Source organism: Micropterus dolomieu, linkage group LG18, assembly GCF_021292245.1.
Source record: "Micropterus dolomieu isolate WLL.071019.BEF.003 ecotype Adirondacks linkage group LG18, ASM2129224v1, whole genome shotgun sequence".
Taxonomy (NCBI): Eukaryota; Metazoa; Chordata; class Actinopteri; order Centrarchiformes; family Centrarchidae; genus Micropterus; species Micropterus dolomieu.
The window spans coordinates 5,002,490-5,021,430 of NC_060167.1; the positions used below are offsets into that span (position 1 = coordinate 5,002,490).

The following is an 18,941-nucleotide window of genomic DNA, read 5'->3' on the forward strand; positions in this document are numbered from 1 at the left end:
GGAGGACAAGGCTGGCATTATTTAATATTCTTCTTGTTCTTACTCACAAATCTCAGAAAAACAACAATGAATTAACAATAAGTATTGTCTCGGTGGACGCTGTACAGTATGTTGCTATACAAAAAACACCAAGACAGATAAGTGTTATCCTTTAAGGTTTATACACGACATACCTCAGGGTGTAGGGGCTTTGTGGGCTGAGGGGTGATGTGATGTGTGATGGGTTGGACAGGTAGCTCAGCAGAGACACACCTCCTCTGTTATGTTGACCTTTAGACACCAGAGACGGGAGGGAACCTTCTCGATCCTGCAGCTCTCGCACCATCGACTGCAGACGAGGGAAGAGACCCGGATATCAAAGAAAATATCACACATCAGCAATGTGTAACATTTGATGAAATATGGCAGAGTTTCATCTTCAAATGAGTCGAACTAGACACATAAAAAGAAATAGTAGCACAACAGTAGCCACTTTATTAGGTACACCTATACAGTCTAAATTAGTCCAATACAACCGCTCTGCCAACATCTATCTTCAAGAAGCTCATTCTGTTTTTGTCGACATTGTCTGAAATGTATATTTAATTACACTGAAGAAAATTATAAACGCAACACTTCTGTTTTTGCTCCCATTCATCATGAGCTGAACTCAAAGATCTAAGACTTTCTCTATGTACACAAAAGACCTGTTTCTCTCAAATATTGTTCACAAATCTGTGTTAGTAAGCACTTCTCCTTTGCCGAGATAATCCATCCACCTCACAGGTGTGGTATATCAAGATGCTGATCAGACAGCATGGGGATTGCACAGGTGTGCTTTAGGCTGGCCACAATAAAAGGCCACTCGAAAATGTGCAGTTTCAATTGGAAGGGGTCGGGGGGTCCAGTCAGTATCTGGTGTGACCACTATTTGCCTCACGCAGTGCAACACATCTCTTTTGCATCAGGTTGTGGATTGTGGCCTGTGGCCTGTGGAATGTGTGTCCACTCCTCTTCGATGGCTGTGCGAAGTTGCAGTCAGTCAGGTTGAGACCTCGATGAGGATGACGAGTGTGCAGATGAGCTTCCCCGAGACGGTTCCTGACCGTTTGTTCAGAAATTCTGTGGTTATGCAAACCGATTGTTGCAGCAGTGGTCCGTGTGGCTGGTCTCAGACGATCTTGGAGGTGAAGATGCTGGATGTGGGGTTCCCAGGTTGGCGTGGTTACACATGGTCTGTTGTTGTGGGTGAAGTCTTAGGAGAAGTACTCACTCACGCAGATTTTGACAGATTTGTGAACAATATTTGAGAGAAATAGGCCTTTTGTGTACATAGAGAAAGTCTTAGATATTTGAGTTCAGCTCATGATGAATGAGGGCAAAAACAAAAATGTTGCGTTTATTTGTTCATTGTGTATATATGTCATGGTTTTGGGTTCTGCTATTTCCTATTTTATTTTGAAAGTAATCTACCTCTTGTGTAACTTTGTTTCCTATCTTTGTGTTCCCGGTTGATTGTTTTGACCTAATGTGTTTACCTGTGTTTAGTCATCCTGCCCTCTTGTGTTGAAGTTAAGTTTAAGTCTCTACTCGCTTTGTTCCTCAACTTTTCAAACATTTACAGACTCGTATGGATCATAAACAATGTTCGAAATATACTGATCTTTGTCAATGTTTATACAGTGCTTTGGCAACTGTATATTGTGGTATAGACAATAAAGCCAATGAAGCCTTTTGAATTTGAAAAGGGTAAGGGTATTTTAGTGTGTTAGGGAGGAGTATGCATGAATATATGTATATTTGCATGAATCTATTGTTTTCCTGTATGTGTTGAGGGAACATTATTAATCTATTTTACATTGTGCAGACTGACTCTTTTGGGGACAAAATGCAAGGTACTGCAGGTAAGGGTTACGCATGTAGTTGTTATGGCTAAAGTTAGGCACAGACTTGTATGTATACTTACTATAAAGTATTTCTCAGTGAAGGACGGGGTGCTTGGTGCCGTCCAGCTGTAAACAGAGCTCTTTCTACTGGACACTGACTGCCTGCTGACAGACAGTGGCCTCATCTTCTCAGCACTGTCAAACGGACTGCAAGTGCAAACACACGCCAACACTTAGATACCACAAAAACTCACAGATTGTAAATGTACATTACACACAAATAGGATGACAATTACAGCTGCAAACACATTTCATGTATTCCCAGACATGAGAAATTTCACTGCCTTTTCCATCACATCGCTTCACATTGTGGAAATCTTGATAGCATGTTGTGTGCATACAGTGTGAAAAACCTGAAACCTTTTAGTCACACAGTCCCTATAAATTCATAGATTTTGTGCTTTCATGGATCACGTCAGTGAAATTTCAATTTCTCCTGACCTCACAGAATCGATTTGTTTTATTTACCCAGAGTAATCACCAGTGGGTAAACTCACAATTTTTCTTGCTGTGTCTAAATAGATATTTCGATCCTTTGGGAACCTTGACTTTGAACACTTATGTGGGAGGTTGTTAGAGCGTGCATGTTCTTTATCAACAATATCCTGCTTTATATTCATCGGTTGCAGACATTCACACCTGGGGGCTTTTCAGTGCAGTATTTTCTTTGTGTCCACTTTTTATTTTCTAAAGTCAGCGTCTCTCATTAGTCTGAGATTTGAACCAACACATTTTTATCTTCCATTGCTGCCCACAGCTATACTTTTGAATTTGGTTAACACTTTCTGCCATGTTGTTTTAGGAGTTTATATGTAGAAACACTGATGGAAATCACTGAAATGGCACTCGTTCAAGGGTTCAACAGCATTATATTGGGGGGGGGGAGGGGGTGCGCGGTCACAACAGCATTTTGTTTTGTGAATGTGTGAGTTCGGCAGCCTTGTGCGTGTTCGTGTGATTTTCCAACTCTCCGGGGACTCATCCTCCACCTGGCTTCTCTAAACCTGAAATGTGATCTCATGGTGAAAAGGCACAGCGCTGTGTGTGTGTGTGTGTGTGTGTGTGTGTTGTACACTCTGTATTCAACAAACTGCTCAGTGACAGCTGGCTCAGGTTAGAGGTACAGAGGAGACAGAGGCAGAGGAAGAACATAACAGATTCTGCAGTATGAGTGGATGTCAATGATGTTGTTATTATTGTTTACATGGTGCTGTTTGTTGTATGTTTACTGCTGTGAACGTGTTTTAAAATACAGTAAGGAAGCTGTTTGAAAAAGTGCAATTACAGAAAGAGAGAAAAGAAAAACAAGCAAATGTTTTCTCATTCTCTGCCTCCATCTTTCTCCCAGAGTTACTCATTCACCCTGTCAGCTCTTCATTTATCTTTTTCTTGTAATAGAAGAAACAATCTGATGGGTTTGTGCACCAGCTGCACTTGACATATGACTCATCACTTGATGTCTACATAGGACAGGACGAGGGGCCTCTTCTGAGGTTGAGAAAGTTCAGAGGAGACATAGTTTACCCTACAAATTTAATTTCCTTACACAGCTGTCCACACCTATTCCCTCGTCATATCATCCAGTTATTCTACTTTCCTTTTTGGGATCACTGATTTCACTCCTTCCCGCTTCACCAGTCATCACCTTCCCATCAAATCCTGTCCTGGGTGGAGGAAACGCCTCTGCGCTTAGGGTCATGGCATTCTTTCACCACCACCTAATCTTTTATTTTCATATTATGCAAACAGGGGACTTTCATTGTATTTCTAGGCCATTCTTATTTGTGTGTGTCCATACTTCCAAGTGACTTCCAGCTGTAGTTTGATGGTTCCCAGCTCCGTGATGTCCACCAACATCAGCTGAGGCCTCACCACAAAGAAGTCTGCGCTGGCGCATGTCACCATGCCAACCAGCAGCCAACCCAAACCCTTCGCCTCCATCACCTGAAAGAAAGGATTTGATGGATGGAGATACCTGCACACATAAACCAGATATCTGGTACACAACAAAATGCACAAATGTTTTAAAGAAAATGAGCAGCATTAATACCCAATAAAGGAACTAGAAAAACTTTTTTCAATACGTTCACAAGTTGGCGACCTTAAAAGTCATTACCCAATGCTTTCACAAAAGTGGAAGAAGTATTCTTTTACATAAGTGGAACTACCACAATGTAAAACTGCAAGCACAAGTCCTGTATTCAAAATGTACTTAAGTAAAAACTATAGATGTATTATTAGCTAAATATACTTAAATTATCAAATAGCACTCATAATGCACTATGGCACCTGCCAGAGAATCTGATTATTGTATATATGATATTATTGTATTAGCGCAGTGTGCATCAACGAGTAAACAGCGTTTTAATATTGTAACTAGTAAAAGTGGAGATATTGTGTATATAACAAAATAAAAATGCTTCATATTTGGTTGCTGAAAGTGTCAGTATAACAAGTTTTTGCCAGTAAAATCTTACTCTATAAAAGTAACTACAGCAGTCAAATAAATGTAGTAGTAGGAAAGAATGAAGTGATATAAAATGGAAATGTAAGTAAAATATAAATACCTTAGAATTGCTTGGGTATGCGAGTCATCTGTGTATAAATCTTTACCAGTGCACACTTGTGTTCGTGCATGTGTGTATAAATGTGTAGTTCTGTGTGTGTGATTGTAACCTTGATCTCGAAGTTGCGGTGTATGTGCGGGAGGAACACCATCTCCTCTTCGTCCCAGGACTGTGTGTCGTCTGATTCAATCCTCCCTCTGATCCTCCATCGTTGGCGGCCCAACCGCACCACCACCTGGTCATGTGACATCATAGAGACATGGTAACTGAACACCAGGTGAAAAGCAGGGCTTTACTGCCCTCTCTGGTTGTTTGAAGTTTCAAGCCTGTTTCACCTCTGACCACACGCAAAATCACATCAGCAGTGATGTCATGGGGCCCTGGAGTACACCTGTACATCACTGCAGCAAGGTGAAAAGTTAAAAACAACAAAAAGTTGAAACAACTGCTTGCTCTACAACCAAGGACATAAATGCGTCATGTGTTTTGTATTTCTCAGCAGGAGAAAACATAGTTCTCATTTTTCAATGATACAAACAATATCAATCAATAACAAAATCCCATCCCACTTCCAGCGAAAGTGGGAAAACACTGTTTCTGTGTGTCCGTGACTCGGTTGAACTGATCCTTTAGTACATGTACAACAAATTTAGTTCAGGTGAGATGTTTAGTGGAGTAAAACTTTGGGTTAGTAGACGTGTTTCAATTAAACACATTTTTATGGGCATTTTGAAAAGGTTGATGGAAATAGTCAAATAAAAAAAAATAAAATAACACAAAACGTTTTTACGCTTACTTGAGGTGGTTTTTGCCATTTTCAAATAAGTGAATGGGCTAAATGGGAGATGAAACACCTTTGCTGAATAAGTTCTGACGTAGGGAACATTTAACTCACATGACTGATCAGCTGTTTCTTTGTCTCCAGACAAAATTGGTCAATACTACTAGCTGACATGAAAGAACAAATACAACTTGCCCAGTTAAAACCATAGACTGCATATAAACACATTCCTGAAGACCCCTCTCCATTTTCCTCAGGTCCATGAGACAAAATTTTCATTTTTCCCCTAAAATTCGCTTGACAGTTAGATGGATACATGGCCAGTGTTGTGGTTAAGTTTAGGGTTGTTGGCACTGTTGGAGAACTTCCTCCTGGCTAAAAACCCAGTGGTGGAATGCAACTATGTGCATTTACTCAGGTACTGTTCCTAAACTACTTTATACCTTTTACACCAATACATTTACTCAACAGCTGCAGTTACGGGTTACTTTGCAGATTATGATTTTACATTCATGACCTATGAGCATTTTATAATATTTGTTGCAACAGACCACTAAATGTGTAGATTATCAGTGACAATAGTTGCTGGGGTCTGCTGACATCAATGATAATCATCAAATAATATTTAAAAACAGTGATGGAGCCCATTCTGCTGCATAATGATTTCTTTTCTTTTGATGCTTTCATACATTTTGCTGATAATATTTTCCTACGTAATGGAGTATATTGCTACTTTTCCTTAAGTAAAGGATCTGAATACGTCTTCCACCACTGATGTTGCCTTTACGTCATGGGCTAGACATTGTGAGGCCAGTCTCACATAAATCTTTGAATGGAGAAGCTCACCTCGTATTGGTCTCCGGGGCAGAGTCGAGCAAAGCCAATCAGACCTGCAAGGGAAAACACATGTTAAATACTTGGAGAAAAATGTGTCACTGATAACCTGTCAACTGCTCTCCGTCTGTGTGCATACCTTTCATTTTGATGTGCAGCTCTCCGAGGAGGATTTCCAACTCTCCTTCCATGACTGACATGTCCTGCAGAGAGGAGAAACTGTGTGAGAGTGGAACTTTAGAAAATGTAAAATGCCTTTGACTCTTCTTCATTTTTTTAATGACCACTTTTGCTGTGATACTTTTCACCTAGTATTTTTTATTATTGCTCTGCATGTTCATAAATTTTTTCAGCATCATAATAACTTCAAAAACTACAGCTAATTGTGAAATTTAGCTGCATTAACCAGGCTCCTCTAATCTCTAACTCTTACCACTAATTACTACAGAAAACAGTAACCAGTAACTTAAGTGCATGTAAAGAATGATTTAATCTAGATAATTTACAACAAGGATAATATTTTAAAATGACTTGATTTTCCTAGAAACTGTACCTCTTAACAAGAGATCTCACCATTCTTGGAAGTGTCTAAACTTTCCTTGGCCATATTGACTCAGGACATCTTCACTCAGATTTATAACTACAGCAACCCACTTAAAACACAGCAGGTTCCTAGAGGAGCACTTTGGATGAACTGCAAAAATGTCCCTAACGGTGCACACTGGGAAGACACCCAGTATGTCTACATACATGTCTGTGTGTGTCTGTGTGGTCATAGAGACAGACACAGATGCCAGTGTTACAGGCACAGGTGCAGACCTCTGACAGGCTTAAAGGTCATCCTATTTGGACTTGAAGCTCATTAACTCTAAAAGAACATGTGACTAAGTGTGTTCTGTATGCATGTATCTTAGCCTGTGTGCATCTGTGTGGTAGAGAGAAAGAAAGACCACAAAAGAGAATCAAAAACCTATTTGAGTAGTAAGGAAATGAGTAAAAGACAGATTTCAAAACATTGAGGGGTAGATTGTGAAAATGCACATGTGACCATTTGAAAATGAGAGCGAGTGATGATGTTAGAGCAAAAGACGACAATAAATAGATATAACTTTGTGAGTATGTGTTGGAAACTGTTAGATGGGTTTGAGAAAGAGAATAAATGTTCTGCAGCACCATATGACAGATAGACAGACCGACAGAGAGAGGGTATGAATGAGTCTTCAGTTGTCTGTTAATGACCCTTAGCCTGCGGCTGCAAACAGAAGAATCACTGTGGGACCATCACTCACACACCAGATTATTTCTTTTGGCAGCATTGTGACCATTAGTGGCGGGTGTTGGCCCTCTGCTGTACAGAGAAGATGGATACGGGTATCAAGATTCTGTTCTCAACTTTTTTCTGTGGTCAATTTTGCAGCGTCACCAAAATGCAAACGTATAAAGCATTTTTCTGTTATTTTACTGTGGATAAATTTATTCAGTTTCCATCAGGATGGATTCTCACACAACTACAGTATTTTATTTGTGACCACCAGTGTTGGGCAAGTTACTTCCAAATTGTAATAATTATAGATTATTAGTTACTGTCATTTGAGAGTAATTAGTTATATTACAATATTACTGTCTCTGAATTGTAATGCTACTTTTGCATTACTTTCACTGCTATTTAATGGAAGCATTAATCTGATGTTCCTACGTAGGTGGGTTCTAGTGATGTGCGGAGTTGGATGAAAGAGGATAAATCATCTCCCCATTAATAAAGACACTGAGGTACTGCAGCATAACGTCACTGATTACTTAAATCTCCCGACACTCAGGATGAGTCAGGATGAACTGACATCAGCCTCTCTAATCACGAAAGTAAATCATTAAAGAAACACATTGAAATCTATTTACGCATGATCCATCAGGGGAACTACCGTCTTGTTAAGAGGAGCCGAGCTCCCCCGTAGTTTGCACCCATGCCTACAATCTTGACCATCGGATTCCAGCAACAGGAAATAATGTTACTCATTTACTCATGGATTTGTTTTTCTGGTGCAGAAATGTTTCTCGGTGTTTGTGAATTATTAAAAAAAACTGTTACTGTGTTACTGAGATTGTAACGGGAATACTAGTACCGATTTTACCGAAAACAGTCATGTTCAAACTGAAGGCAATACAGTTTCAGGTTAGCAGGAAAGATTTTTAAAAAAGAAAACATAGTGCTAACTTGTAAATTCCCTGTGTTTGAATTTATGTTATTATTTTGACTGCCAGGTTATTTATTATTCTGAAATATTTTGACAGTGAGTTACTGTTGCATATCACCCTTACATAACGCTTTTACTCCCAGTGAAGTTTTACAGATATGCTCTTCCTAACCAGCTCTGCGCTTCACACTAATAAATAGATACACTCAATCACAGTAACGACTTGTACGGTTTGAATGAGCTTTAATGATTGTGAAATAACCCTCAGCCCTGGTTAAGCCCTGGAAGTTGTTTGCAGCAAGAAAAGTCATGATTTTGTACCTCTGACCTGCAGTAGAAAATGTTCAGGTGTTAATTTCTCCTGCATACCATCTGTTACACAGATGCTACTTGAAAAGACCACTGAGACGAGTAAAATTGAAGTTTACCGACTGTTTTATAACATAATAACTTTTTATTGACTAATAAGTGCAAAATGATTTCAAAATGCTTAAATACTGGACTTTAACAACTGGACTGAAACATTAGAAAGCCTTGATATGTGTGTGGTTGGATGCTCGACTTGTTTGGGGCAGGAAAAGAGACAGGACACTGACTTTTGGTCATTCATCATACAGCCCATGATGTCACTGTATTTAGTTGTGTTTCAGCCCACTGTGACCTATGTCTGCTGCACACCTGGTCAGCTCATGGCACAGCAGTGTAACACAAACCGCAGCAGAAACACATTGCAAATGAAATAAAACATGCTCTGTAAACAGAGAATTATATGTATGTGCTTATTTAAATTTTATTTCCAGCATTAGAATTTGGACCTAAAATAGTTAATTTGACATCTGGTTCAAATATAAAACAAAATTCAAAACTCTGTGATGCAATCTTATCATGTATGTCTATTCAGTTGTGTTATAGCTTTTGTTGCAAACAAGATTACAGTGAGGTGATGCGTGATTGGGATTAAATTTAAAGTTGGTTTGGACACCAACTTAATGTCTTTTAGACCAGGTGCCAGCCATGAGATATTTTTTTGGAGGCACTGTGAAGTGTAGTTTACACCGTGTACAATTACAGGGCATGTTTCTTTTTGTTCAGACCTGAATTTTTTCTCCCTATTTCTCTCTTCACCCTCATAAATCAAGTGTTTGCTTCCTTGTTGAAACAAGAGACAGGAATGTGTTTTTTTTTTTTTTTAAAGACAACAACACGAGCAAGAAACAATGAAAGCAAGAAAGCCCATATTTTATCCAGCCCCTATTTCATGGTGGATTTTTATCAAATTGAACCCTAAAATGTAATGATTTACCTTTTGGGGACTTGTGTTTTGTCCCCAAAAGGAAGGCAACATGAGAAATACACACACACACACACACACAATCCTGACCCTAAACCTAATTCTATCCTAAGTCCTTTGAAGTTGTGAGGATAGGCAAGAAATATTCTCCCTTTTCCAAGATGTCCTCACTCTGTTAGTTAAAATCTTGTTCTGGTCCTCAATATGAAGGAAAGTACTAGCGCACACACACACACACACTTTGGTCCTTGCAGTAGGCCTACCTGCAGGCTGTGTCTGTGGTTGCGATTGAGCTCCAGCAGACTCTCTCTGGAGGCTCTGGTGGACGGGGACAGTGAGAAGGCTCTCTTCATGTTGACCGCTCCCTGACACAACCTCCACTGGATACAATACGTCTCATAGAGCTCCTCCACCTGCAGAGACAAGAGACAGAAACGACGAGATACTGAGACACGCCGGCTGAGAGGAATGCGTGTTTGGACAGAGGGCAACACAATCAACAAAAAAAACATTTATTTTCTTTTTTTCCAGAAAACAAACAAGATTGTTCGACTAAAAAACTTGGCTGAACTTTGGATGACTGTTTAATGACACAACTAAAATGTGTTTTGTTTGTTTCTGATTGAACTGATTTTGCTGCATAGCACGTAAAAAAATAAATAGGTTGGCTCAAAATGTTCAAAGCCATTAAAAGTTTTCTATATCTTTAATTTGAAAGACTGCAGAAACTGCTTTTCCCTAAAATATCTGGAGAACAGTCGTTTCCATCACTTGATCACCATCATCTCAACCTAAGATCAAACACTACAATAACAACTTGTAAAATGTTTTTTACCTTGCTGATTTGAAATTCTAATCTTCGTATGTATCTCTCCAATGCTCTTATCTCCTGTGAAAGCAAAACAATTATAGCTTAGTTTCTGGTAATTTATTTTTATGATTTATTTGAATTCAGTCTGGAGAGAAAAGGCGTATTTGTGGCACTGTTGCAAAGATTACCTTCTCCAGATCATACAGAAAGGCCTGGAAACAGAGAATATACATTATCATCATTATAACAATAAATCAACCCCCCCCCCCCCATACACACACTTTCAGTTTCTTCTTCTCTCTCTCTCTCTCTCTCTCTCTCTCTCTCTCTCTCTCCTCACCAGTCGGGAGTTTCTCTTGGTCTCTCTCTGCTGTGAAGACAGGAAGTCCATCTCTGCCTGGTGACCCTCCAGGAACTCCCTGCAGGCAGTCACATCAGCAGCAAAAGTGATTCATACTGAAATGTCATAACATTTGAAGCAGAGCTGCAGCAGGCGTAATGCTGCCTTCACTTAATATAAAGTCCCCACATTAACCATTTTTCAGCTTGTGAAAATCAAACATCTACTATACGTACTTTCCAACACTGCTTAAAGTACAGTATATTTACTCAAGTACGGTGAGTAAGTACATTTTGAGTTTTTTAATGTCCTATTTTACACTTCTACTCCAACATTTCAAAGGGAAATATTGTGCTTTCTGTTACATTTATCTGACAGCTATAGTTACTTGTTATATGATAAGCTTATGTATTGCATTGCTTATATATTTGCCAAACTTTTTGGAGTTGGGCAAAAAAGCAGTTGGGACCCCATGTTTCAGATGTCTAAGTTAGTTCCACCAAAGAGACATTCCACCTCTATGGCTCAAATCGGGAAAATTATCTAATATTTATACATTTTTCTCTCCTACCCCAATAATAATGTCATGACCCCTCAGACTGATCTTTGAACAACCCCTACGTTGGACCAAACTAGCTAATATAAAGAGTTAAACCTAGCTCCACCTCTAGCAGCTACAACAGTAAAATCTTACACGTTAGTGCATCCATATTAAATCCGCATCTAAAAATTGTGGAGGAGGAGTACTTTTTGATACTTTAAGTACATATTATTGATAAGACTCCTATGCTTCTGCCTTCCTTTAAATGTAGGACTTTTACTTGTAATGAGGGTATTTTACACTGTTTTAATGGTACTTAAAGTAAAGAATGTGAGTACTCTTTACACCAATATAGGAATTATTAAAATACTTAACCACCATTAATATTTGTTTACATAATTTAGGTCTCATCATCATCACTGTTCACTAGTTTGCATACTTGAGTCCTTTGCGTAGCGCCTGGAAGACCTGGTCAACCTGGTCTGGCTGCAGAGACAAGATAGCTCCACCCCCTCTGCTCTGAGACAGGTGCATCCTGGGAGATTTACCTTCTGCCATGGCTTTGGAGCGGAGAGAGTTACGAACATTGGATGGCCTAAAAACACAACAGACAGAGTGAGATAAGTTATTCACTTACATTATTATTATTATTATTATTATTATTATTCATTCAGACTTAAAAGTGAGGATTGTTTTATATTCTGGATTTATGCTTCCCGAACACAGCCAGGGGTCTGATTACACAGCCAAGGCTCCCACTCCACTTTCTAGAGACCCTCGGCACTACAACTTACCCTGCATGTTGGGAGCGCAGTGTTCTAGCGGGGCAGTAAGGCATAATCAAATAAGACGGTGCCTGACCATTAAAGGCTTTGTGTGGAAGAAGAAGAAGTTTCAAATTCAATTCTAGATTTTACTGGATGCATAATGTCTTTGTAGTTTGCTATATGTGGGAATTAAAAGACATGTCCTGTTAAAAAACGACTTCCTAACGGTGGAGTTTCGGCATAAACCCAACTTTTTTTAGGGAAAGAGTAAAAATTACTACTCAAGTTAGGGGACCAGGAAGTGAATAATGCTCTCCCATGGCCAACATTTTGTTTACCCATGTCTATTGTCCTATTGTCTAAATACACAAACATTCAGTGAGCGAGTCTTTTTGGATCAGAATCATGTAAATGATAAATACTGGAAAGATAAAAGCAGTGATGCCCGTTAAAATGCAAAAAATTTGAGATTCTCAAGTGCAATGAGAGAAGATGGCGTGTTTTGGCCATCACTAAGCAGGCACTTTGGGTGGTGGCACACAGTGTTTGTATCAATACACACGTCTGTACAGTGGTTGTATCTGCCATATTTCTCACCAAATAAAGCTTCAGTCAGATTTAGCAGATGTCCTCTGTAATTATGGACTCCGCCATAAAAGTGTTTTCTTGGTGTGTATTTGTCGTCCTTGTCAGAGTGTGTGGTGCGTCTATGTGAGGTTTTACGGCCGGGCCGCATCATGTTCCTGTCACCATCAAAGCTCCATAATGAAGAAAAGACCACATACTATTATCCTGTCATGGCAGAACACAGTGGAGACGCTCAGGACTGAATAGAGAGTGTGTGTGTGTTGAATAGTTAGTGTGTTTTCGCATGTGCGTGTGTGCATGTGTGTTTAAGATAGAAAAATCACAGGAAGTGCATTCCAGCTCTGTGTTTCTCAACGTTTTTCCTCTCTCTCTCTCTCTCTCTCTCTCTCTCTCTGTCTGTCTTTCCCTTGGGACTGACAGTTGACTGTGTTTTTGTTGCTCATTCTTTCTTCATTCAGAAATAACATCTTCAAAGTCTGTGGTGCGTTCACTGTCTGCCCATCAATGAAGAACAGGCTCGTCTGAGGGTGAAGGGATTTCCCTCCACAAAACATGAGACAGTTTATCTTCAAGTACTTTAAATCTTAAAAAGGACAATAACCAATTCTATTTTCTCTCTTTGATTGTTCTACAGTATAAAAAAAACAAACAAAAAAAAACTACTTCCACTGAGAGATGATCTATTAGAGTCAACATCAGGCCAGAATCTCATCAAAGTTTTCAAATCGTAATTTCACTGAGCTGAATACTCTGGTTCATTCATCCTGACAGTTATGGGAATAAAGCTTTTCCTCAAACACTTGCCTCCTTACAAATGTTTGTTTTGTTGGATTAGACTGCACTTAGTTTTTGGCAAACTGAACTTGAATGAATTAAAATATTTATTGCAGGAATTGTAAAAATGTTATCAGGCGTGAACTAGATGTAGACAGCAAACGATGTGCCACCATTGTCAACAAAATGTTTGTGATGTGAATGAGACTGAAGTGATTAAGTGAATTAAATATAGGCATGATTGCAACGGCCACAAAAAACTCAGACACTGCATACGGTGTGGAGCAGCTCATTCAAAATGATAAACATTTTAATTTATATGTTATGTGTGTGTGTAAATTAGATCGATGTAGTTTAGCAGTGTGGGAAAGGGGGACACTTGCTGTAACCTTGAATGAGTTTTACTTTAAGTTGGTGTTGAAGACCGTTGATAGAGTTTAGCTTTTTTGGTGTGACATTAAAAAGAGTTTGGATCGTCTCAAACATTAAAGAAATAGTTTGCTTTCTTGCCAAGAGTTAGATGAGAAGGTTGATACCACTCATGTCTGTACGAGGATTATGTAGCTAGAGCCAGTTAGCTTAGCATAAAGAATCGAAACAGGGGGAAACCACTAGACTGGCTCTGAACAATGGTTACAAAATCTGACTATCAGCACCTCTAACGCCGAACAATGAACACATTATTTCTCAGCAAGAAAGTGAATAAGTGCTTCTTTAAAGTCCAACAGAAAGTGAATTATGTTTTTTGTCTGCTACAGAATACATATCTGCTCAGCAAACCTCCATCTATGTAGTTAAAACCTTTTCATACAACCAATCAAATCACTTAATTGTAAATAGTTTTCACATAGTAGCCTGGGAAAAGTTCATTGCTAATGTGAGTTGTCAAGCTAGATTAGCTATGAGCTGATTAATCTAATTAACTATTAGCCAATTAAGATAATTAGATTAGATGCTGGTGTGGTCCTAAGAACACACTGCCCATGACATGTAAGCTACATCACACATTTATTTACTTTTTCCCCTCGTTTCCCTACTGGAGCTCAGCCTGCCAGCTGTTGTCAATCAAATACAGACACAGAGACGCCCCTCTAACCGGCTGAGACCGAAATTATATTTCCCCAATGATCTTCTGTCTGTCTGTATTGTAGGAGTTGATGACTAAACAACAAAGGCCTCTTTTGTTCCTCCTTGTCATTTATTTAACATTAAAAGGATTTAAGGTAACTAAGTTGGTCGTCATGCTTGCGTTCTCATTGGCTGTAATAGTGTGTCACTCACCGTCGTCGTCCAGTTAGAGAGCTGAACCCGGTGAAGGAGCGGCTCCTGTGGACTAAACCTCCATCTGAGGGAGAGTCAAATCGCAGCTTCACCGACATCCTGGAGATTGAGACAGAAAGTTATTACAGTTGCGATGAGTAAAATATGAAATCATCTCAAAAATAATCCCCAAAAATGTTTTTTTTTTTTTTTATTTACAAATCTTTATTTAGATATTTGCGTAGGCAAGAGTAGCTGCTGAAGCCAAGAGTGTGAACTAGGTCTACTAGGTCAACGAAACGTCTTCGAGTATCTTCAGCCAAATCAAGTCGCCCTTGATTTTAACCCACTCTGGATACTTGCATTATTGTTTTTTTATTTCATCATTTGTTAGTGTTGTTACCGTTTGTGATTTCAGCTTTATTGTCTATTTTCACCTTGTTCTTTTTTTCCTCCCCACTTCTAGCCAACACAGACACCCGCAAACACTTATAATCATCAAGACCACCCTGACACGATCCAGAACAGGATAAAGGATACCGACATCTCTGGGACACATTAACAAAAGCAACATCCTGAAACAGACACATGCGTGCACATACTGGTAAACAGAGGGCAGTTATATATTTACATATAAGATTGGAGCCTGTGTAGCTCAGATGGCAGAGTGTCAGATTTATAGCCACGCTAGTAACATGTCTCTAGGGATGGTGATGTCGGTGCACCACATTGGTTCAGACTGAAATAACTCGACAACTATGGACTTACATGAAATCAATAGGGTTAAGCCTGATACCTCTGGTGATCCCTTGACTTTCATCTTTCATGTATTCATTAAAATATCTCAGGATTGGTTCTAAAGTCTTTACAAAGAGTCATGGTTCCCAAATTTCGTGATCCACTGATTTTCTCTCTAGCACCACCACCAGCAGGTTCTCCTTGTTGGTTTTGAGTTAAAATGTCTCCACAGCTGTTTATTAGTTGTGACTGACTCTTTATCTTTTAAAATCTACCATATCTTTTAAAGTTGTCAGTGTCGTTCACCTCTGAGATGCTAGAAGTTCCTCTCTTATTTCTGCTTCTAATGCCTTGCCATTGAATGTGTTCAATTAATAGCGCTGTTTTGACAAACTGCCTTGAACAGCTACTTAAGTTCAAAACAAGAATGTTCAGAGATTTTTTGTTCCACATGATGGATAATTATAACAAGGGAGTGTTAGTGAAGGAAGTCGTTGTAGTTGTGGCTGACTGTGTCACTAACTTCATCTGCATGAAATAAGATTCATGCCGCAGAAGCATTTCATTTCATTCTTCATAATAGTGAAGACAAAACTAAAGTAAAAAGGTGATCACTGATGAAGTACAGGCAATGTTTACTGTAAATAAATCCTATACACAGGTGCACATGCTGCAATTCCACAGAAAAATATAACATAATATTACAATGTGCCATCTCTGTCACACACACAGAGTCTGGATGCCATCTGCTCAGTCTTTCATGTGTTTCCTGTGAACACTGAGTTCAGTTGAAGCTAAAACAACGACATTGCAATTCTTTTTGTCTACATGGTCATCAGCTGATCTAAGTTACTTCAGAATGAGTCACTGTTAAAACTTTTGGAATAGTGGTTTATAAATCCGGTTATGTCTAATATGGGGGAAAATAAGATGAAGCATTGTCCAAGGTTCCTCATTAAACATCTTCAGCCAGCCTGTTGATGATGTGGCTCAACATCATGAATGTACAGTTTTTTGTTATTTCCTTGACCTCATTTTTATTCCCCTTTTTTTTTTGTTGTTAATTTCTGTGGTTTTCATGTTCAAATCTGACCTGGTATGACGTTGTTGTCTGGCTCAAATAAGCTGAATCAAGGTCATCTTCGCTCGGTTTGCCTTCCCAAATGACTAGGATTTCAACCAATAGCATGACAGAAATATGCTGCCATAGCTCAGAGTAACCCAGTTTGGAGTCCTGACCCAGATTGTAAAATACACTCTGGTCCTGATGCCAAAACCAACAGAGTCACCAAGCAACCACACATAACACAGAGTGATGGAGAAACCAGGTCTGATCATTGAGAACCAAAGTCAGTAAAGTAAAATCTGGTTGCATGTTCTGCTGGTAGAGGAAGCCAAGTGTATTTTCTTTTACAAGGATTATCATATTTTTTATTTTTCAAGTTGAAAGATAAACGTGTTTGAATTGGAGGTAGCCGTGTCCAGTGGTGGGTTGCTTCACCCTTCTTTGAATCACTCAATGGTAGGTGTAGACATGTCAACCCCAAACCTTGTCCTATTATTATTATTCGTCTCCCTCAGTTAATTCTGCAAAATGTCAGTCCACTCAAATTTGACTCAGTCATTCAGGCGTACTTTGGTGATCCCACTAGCATGACTGTAAACTCTTAAGTCTTATTATCATACCAGATACCTTGACTGAATGATTACAGTACACAGAGCCTCGGGTGCTGTTTTTGTATCTCTGTACGTGAGCTGTTATCAGAAGATTCAAATCTGGCAACCATGCATTTCTTATTATAACCTTCGTGCACAGATGCATACACTTTAAGAAGAGCCAGACTTAGGGAGTAATCAGCTTAGTCACATTGCGCTGAGAGCAGCAGAATAACATATCCAGTCCTGGCTGAATGCCACATTAACCAGCTGAAACAAACTATGTGGAGAATGTAATACACATTCAAGTATCAAACAAGCATAAAGTCTATTTCTGTTGTCGCAGACTCCAACCATCTCTGCCTGCCTGCTCAGATGCAGTCTCTGGACGTACATGCAACATTTTTAACATGTCAGCTTCAAAATGCAGCTGTTTAAGTCAATCACATCATACAGTTGTCTCGTTTTACTCTCATCGCCTGAGACAAATGTTGTCATAGTAGCTACACATTCTGACAAACCTCTGAATGTTTCAGTCTGTATAAATAAACTAAGTTCAGATTTTTGAGATAGGTGCAGTAATAAACATCAACTTTTTCTCTTAATGTTGTTTGTCAGAGACAGGAGGGCAATCATTATAAACAATAATATAGACAATATAATACACTGCAAATGCTCCAGATCAATCCTTCTCAACATGTGTGGAAAACAAAGTGTTTAAAATTCTGACACATCCTGTAAATGAGCTGTTTAAAGGAAGTCTGGGTCTCACACACGTGCACAGCTGAAGAAAAACTGCTTACACTGAGAGAGACCCACAGCAGGAAAAAGAAATAGAGCAGAAACAGAGTGAGAAGTTACATTTCACTGCAAGCAGAGAAAAGTGGGAGAAAGATGTCACTAGAAGCCCTAAATGGAGTTCCCTTCAGCTAATTTCTTTTTTTAATTTCTGCTATTTGGTCATGATTAAAAAAAAAGAAACTTTCAAAAGTAATTCTGTTAAGTCAGCTGTTCCTACCACATCCATCCCATTTCTTTCCAATCATGTTTCAGACCACTTTCCAGGCTTGTTTTGAAAAAACAGCACTTCACGTACTTACTTTCAGACATTTTGCTTATTCAATTTATGACTTTAGTTTTAGATGCTGCTGTTTTCATTCAAACTGGCCCTGCACCAGCTGATTTCACTGATGATTAATTAGCTGCTCGTTGGCTGGAGGTGTGCAAGCCGCAGACTGCAGCTGCTCTGAGGGTTTGATTGGAATAAAGATCTGCAGCTTCTTGTTTCATTGAGACTGAAAATGACTGAATACAACTGAGAACATGTGAAAAATGCATAAAAACTATAAGTAAATGTTCTACTGATGTGTAGAACAAAAAACTGAATAATATCTGGAATGTGATCAAATGTAAAATGAGGGAGGCACATTCCTCAGCTCATGAAAATTCAGGGGGGATGAAGACAAGTCTGTGTGTGTGTGTGCGTGTGTTTTGAGGGGTATCTGGAGGGAAAGCTGGAGTGAGAGCTGGTCTTAAAAAATTAGCCTTGACCTGCAAGTGATTTACGGGTTCCCATGTGGTGAGGATGTGGGAGGTTGGGGCTTGTGTGTGCGTGTGTTTGTGTGTGTGAATGTAAACATTTAAGTGTTTCTTCTTGTGTGCAAATGTGTGTACTTGTGTTTGTGTGTTTGCCACCACAGATGATGTACAGGCCCCTTGTGAGGGTCTGCTGCATGCTCACAGCTCTGTAGCCAGACCAGACACTCACATACGCACACACACACTCTCTCACACAGACACACACACACACACACACACACACACACACACACACACACACACACACACACACACACACACACACACACAGCCAAAG

At 39.3% G+C, this 18,941-nt stretch overlaps 1 protein-coding gene across 4 annotated transcripts in view; it reads right to left on the minus strand.

Moving 5' to 3' along the window:
* ripor3 (RIPOR family member 3) overlaps positions 1–18,941 on the minus strand; it is a 67,983-nt gene that overhangs the window by 14,349 nt on the left and 34,693 nt on the right. For 2 of the 4 annotated variants that reach the window (XM_046028638.1, XM_046028637.1), the window contains exons 2-13: positions 14,693–14,791; positions 11,722–11,877; positions 10,742–10,820; positions 10,590–10,613; positions 10,426–10,479; positions 9,854–10,003; positions 6,247–6,310; positions 6,120–6,163; positions 4,602–4,727; positions 3,724–3,869; positions 1,946–2,072; positions 174–328 (exon numbers count right to left, since the gene is read on the minus strand). In XM_046028638.1, coding sequence (XP_045884594.1) covers positions 174–328; positions 1,946–2,072; positions 3,724–3,869; positions 4,602–4,727; positions 6,120–6,163; positions 6,247–6,310; positions 9,854–10,003; positions 10,426–10,479; positions 10,590–10,613; positions 10,742–10,820; positions 11,722–11,877; positions 14,693–14,790 — 1,223 coding nt within the window. In that variant the 5' untranslated portion in view covers position 14,791. Of the gene's footprint in view, positions 1–173; positions 329–1,945; positions 2,073–3,723; positions 3,870–4,601; positions 4,728–6,119; positions 6,164–6,246; positions 6,311–9,853; positions 10,004–10,425; positions 10,480–10,589; positions 10,614–10,741; positions 10,821–11,721; positions 11,878–14,692; positions 14,792–18,083; positions 18,275–18,941 lie in introns of those variants that run through there. The other 2 variants (XM_046028636.1, XM_046028635.1) reach the window with 2 other exon arrangements.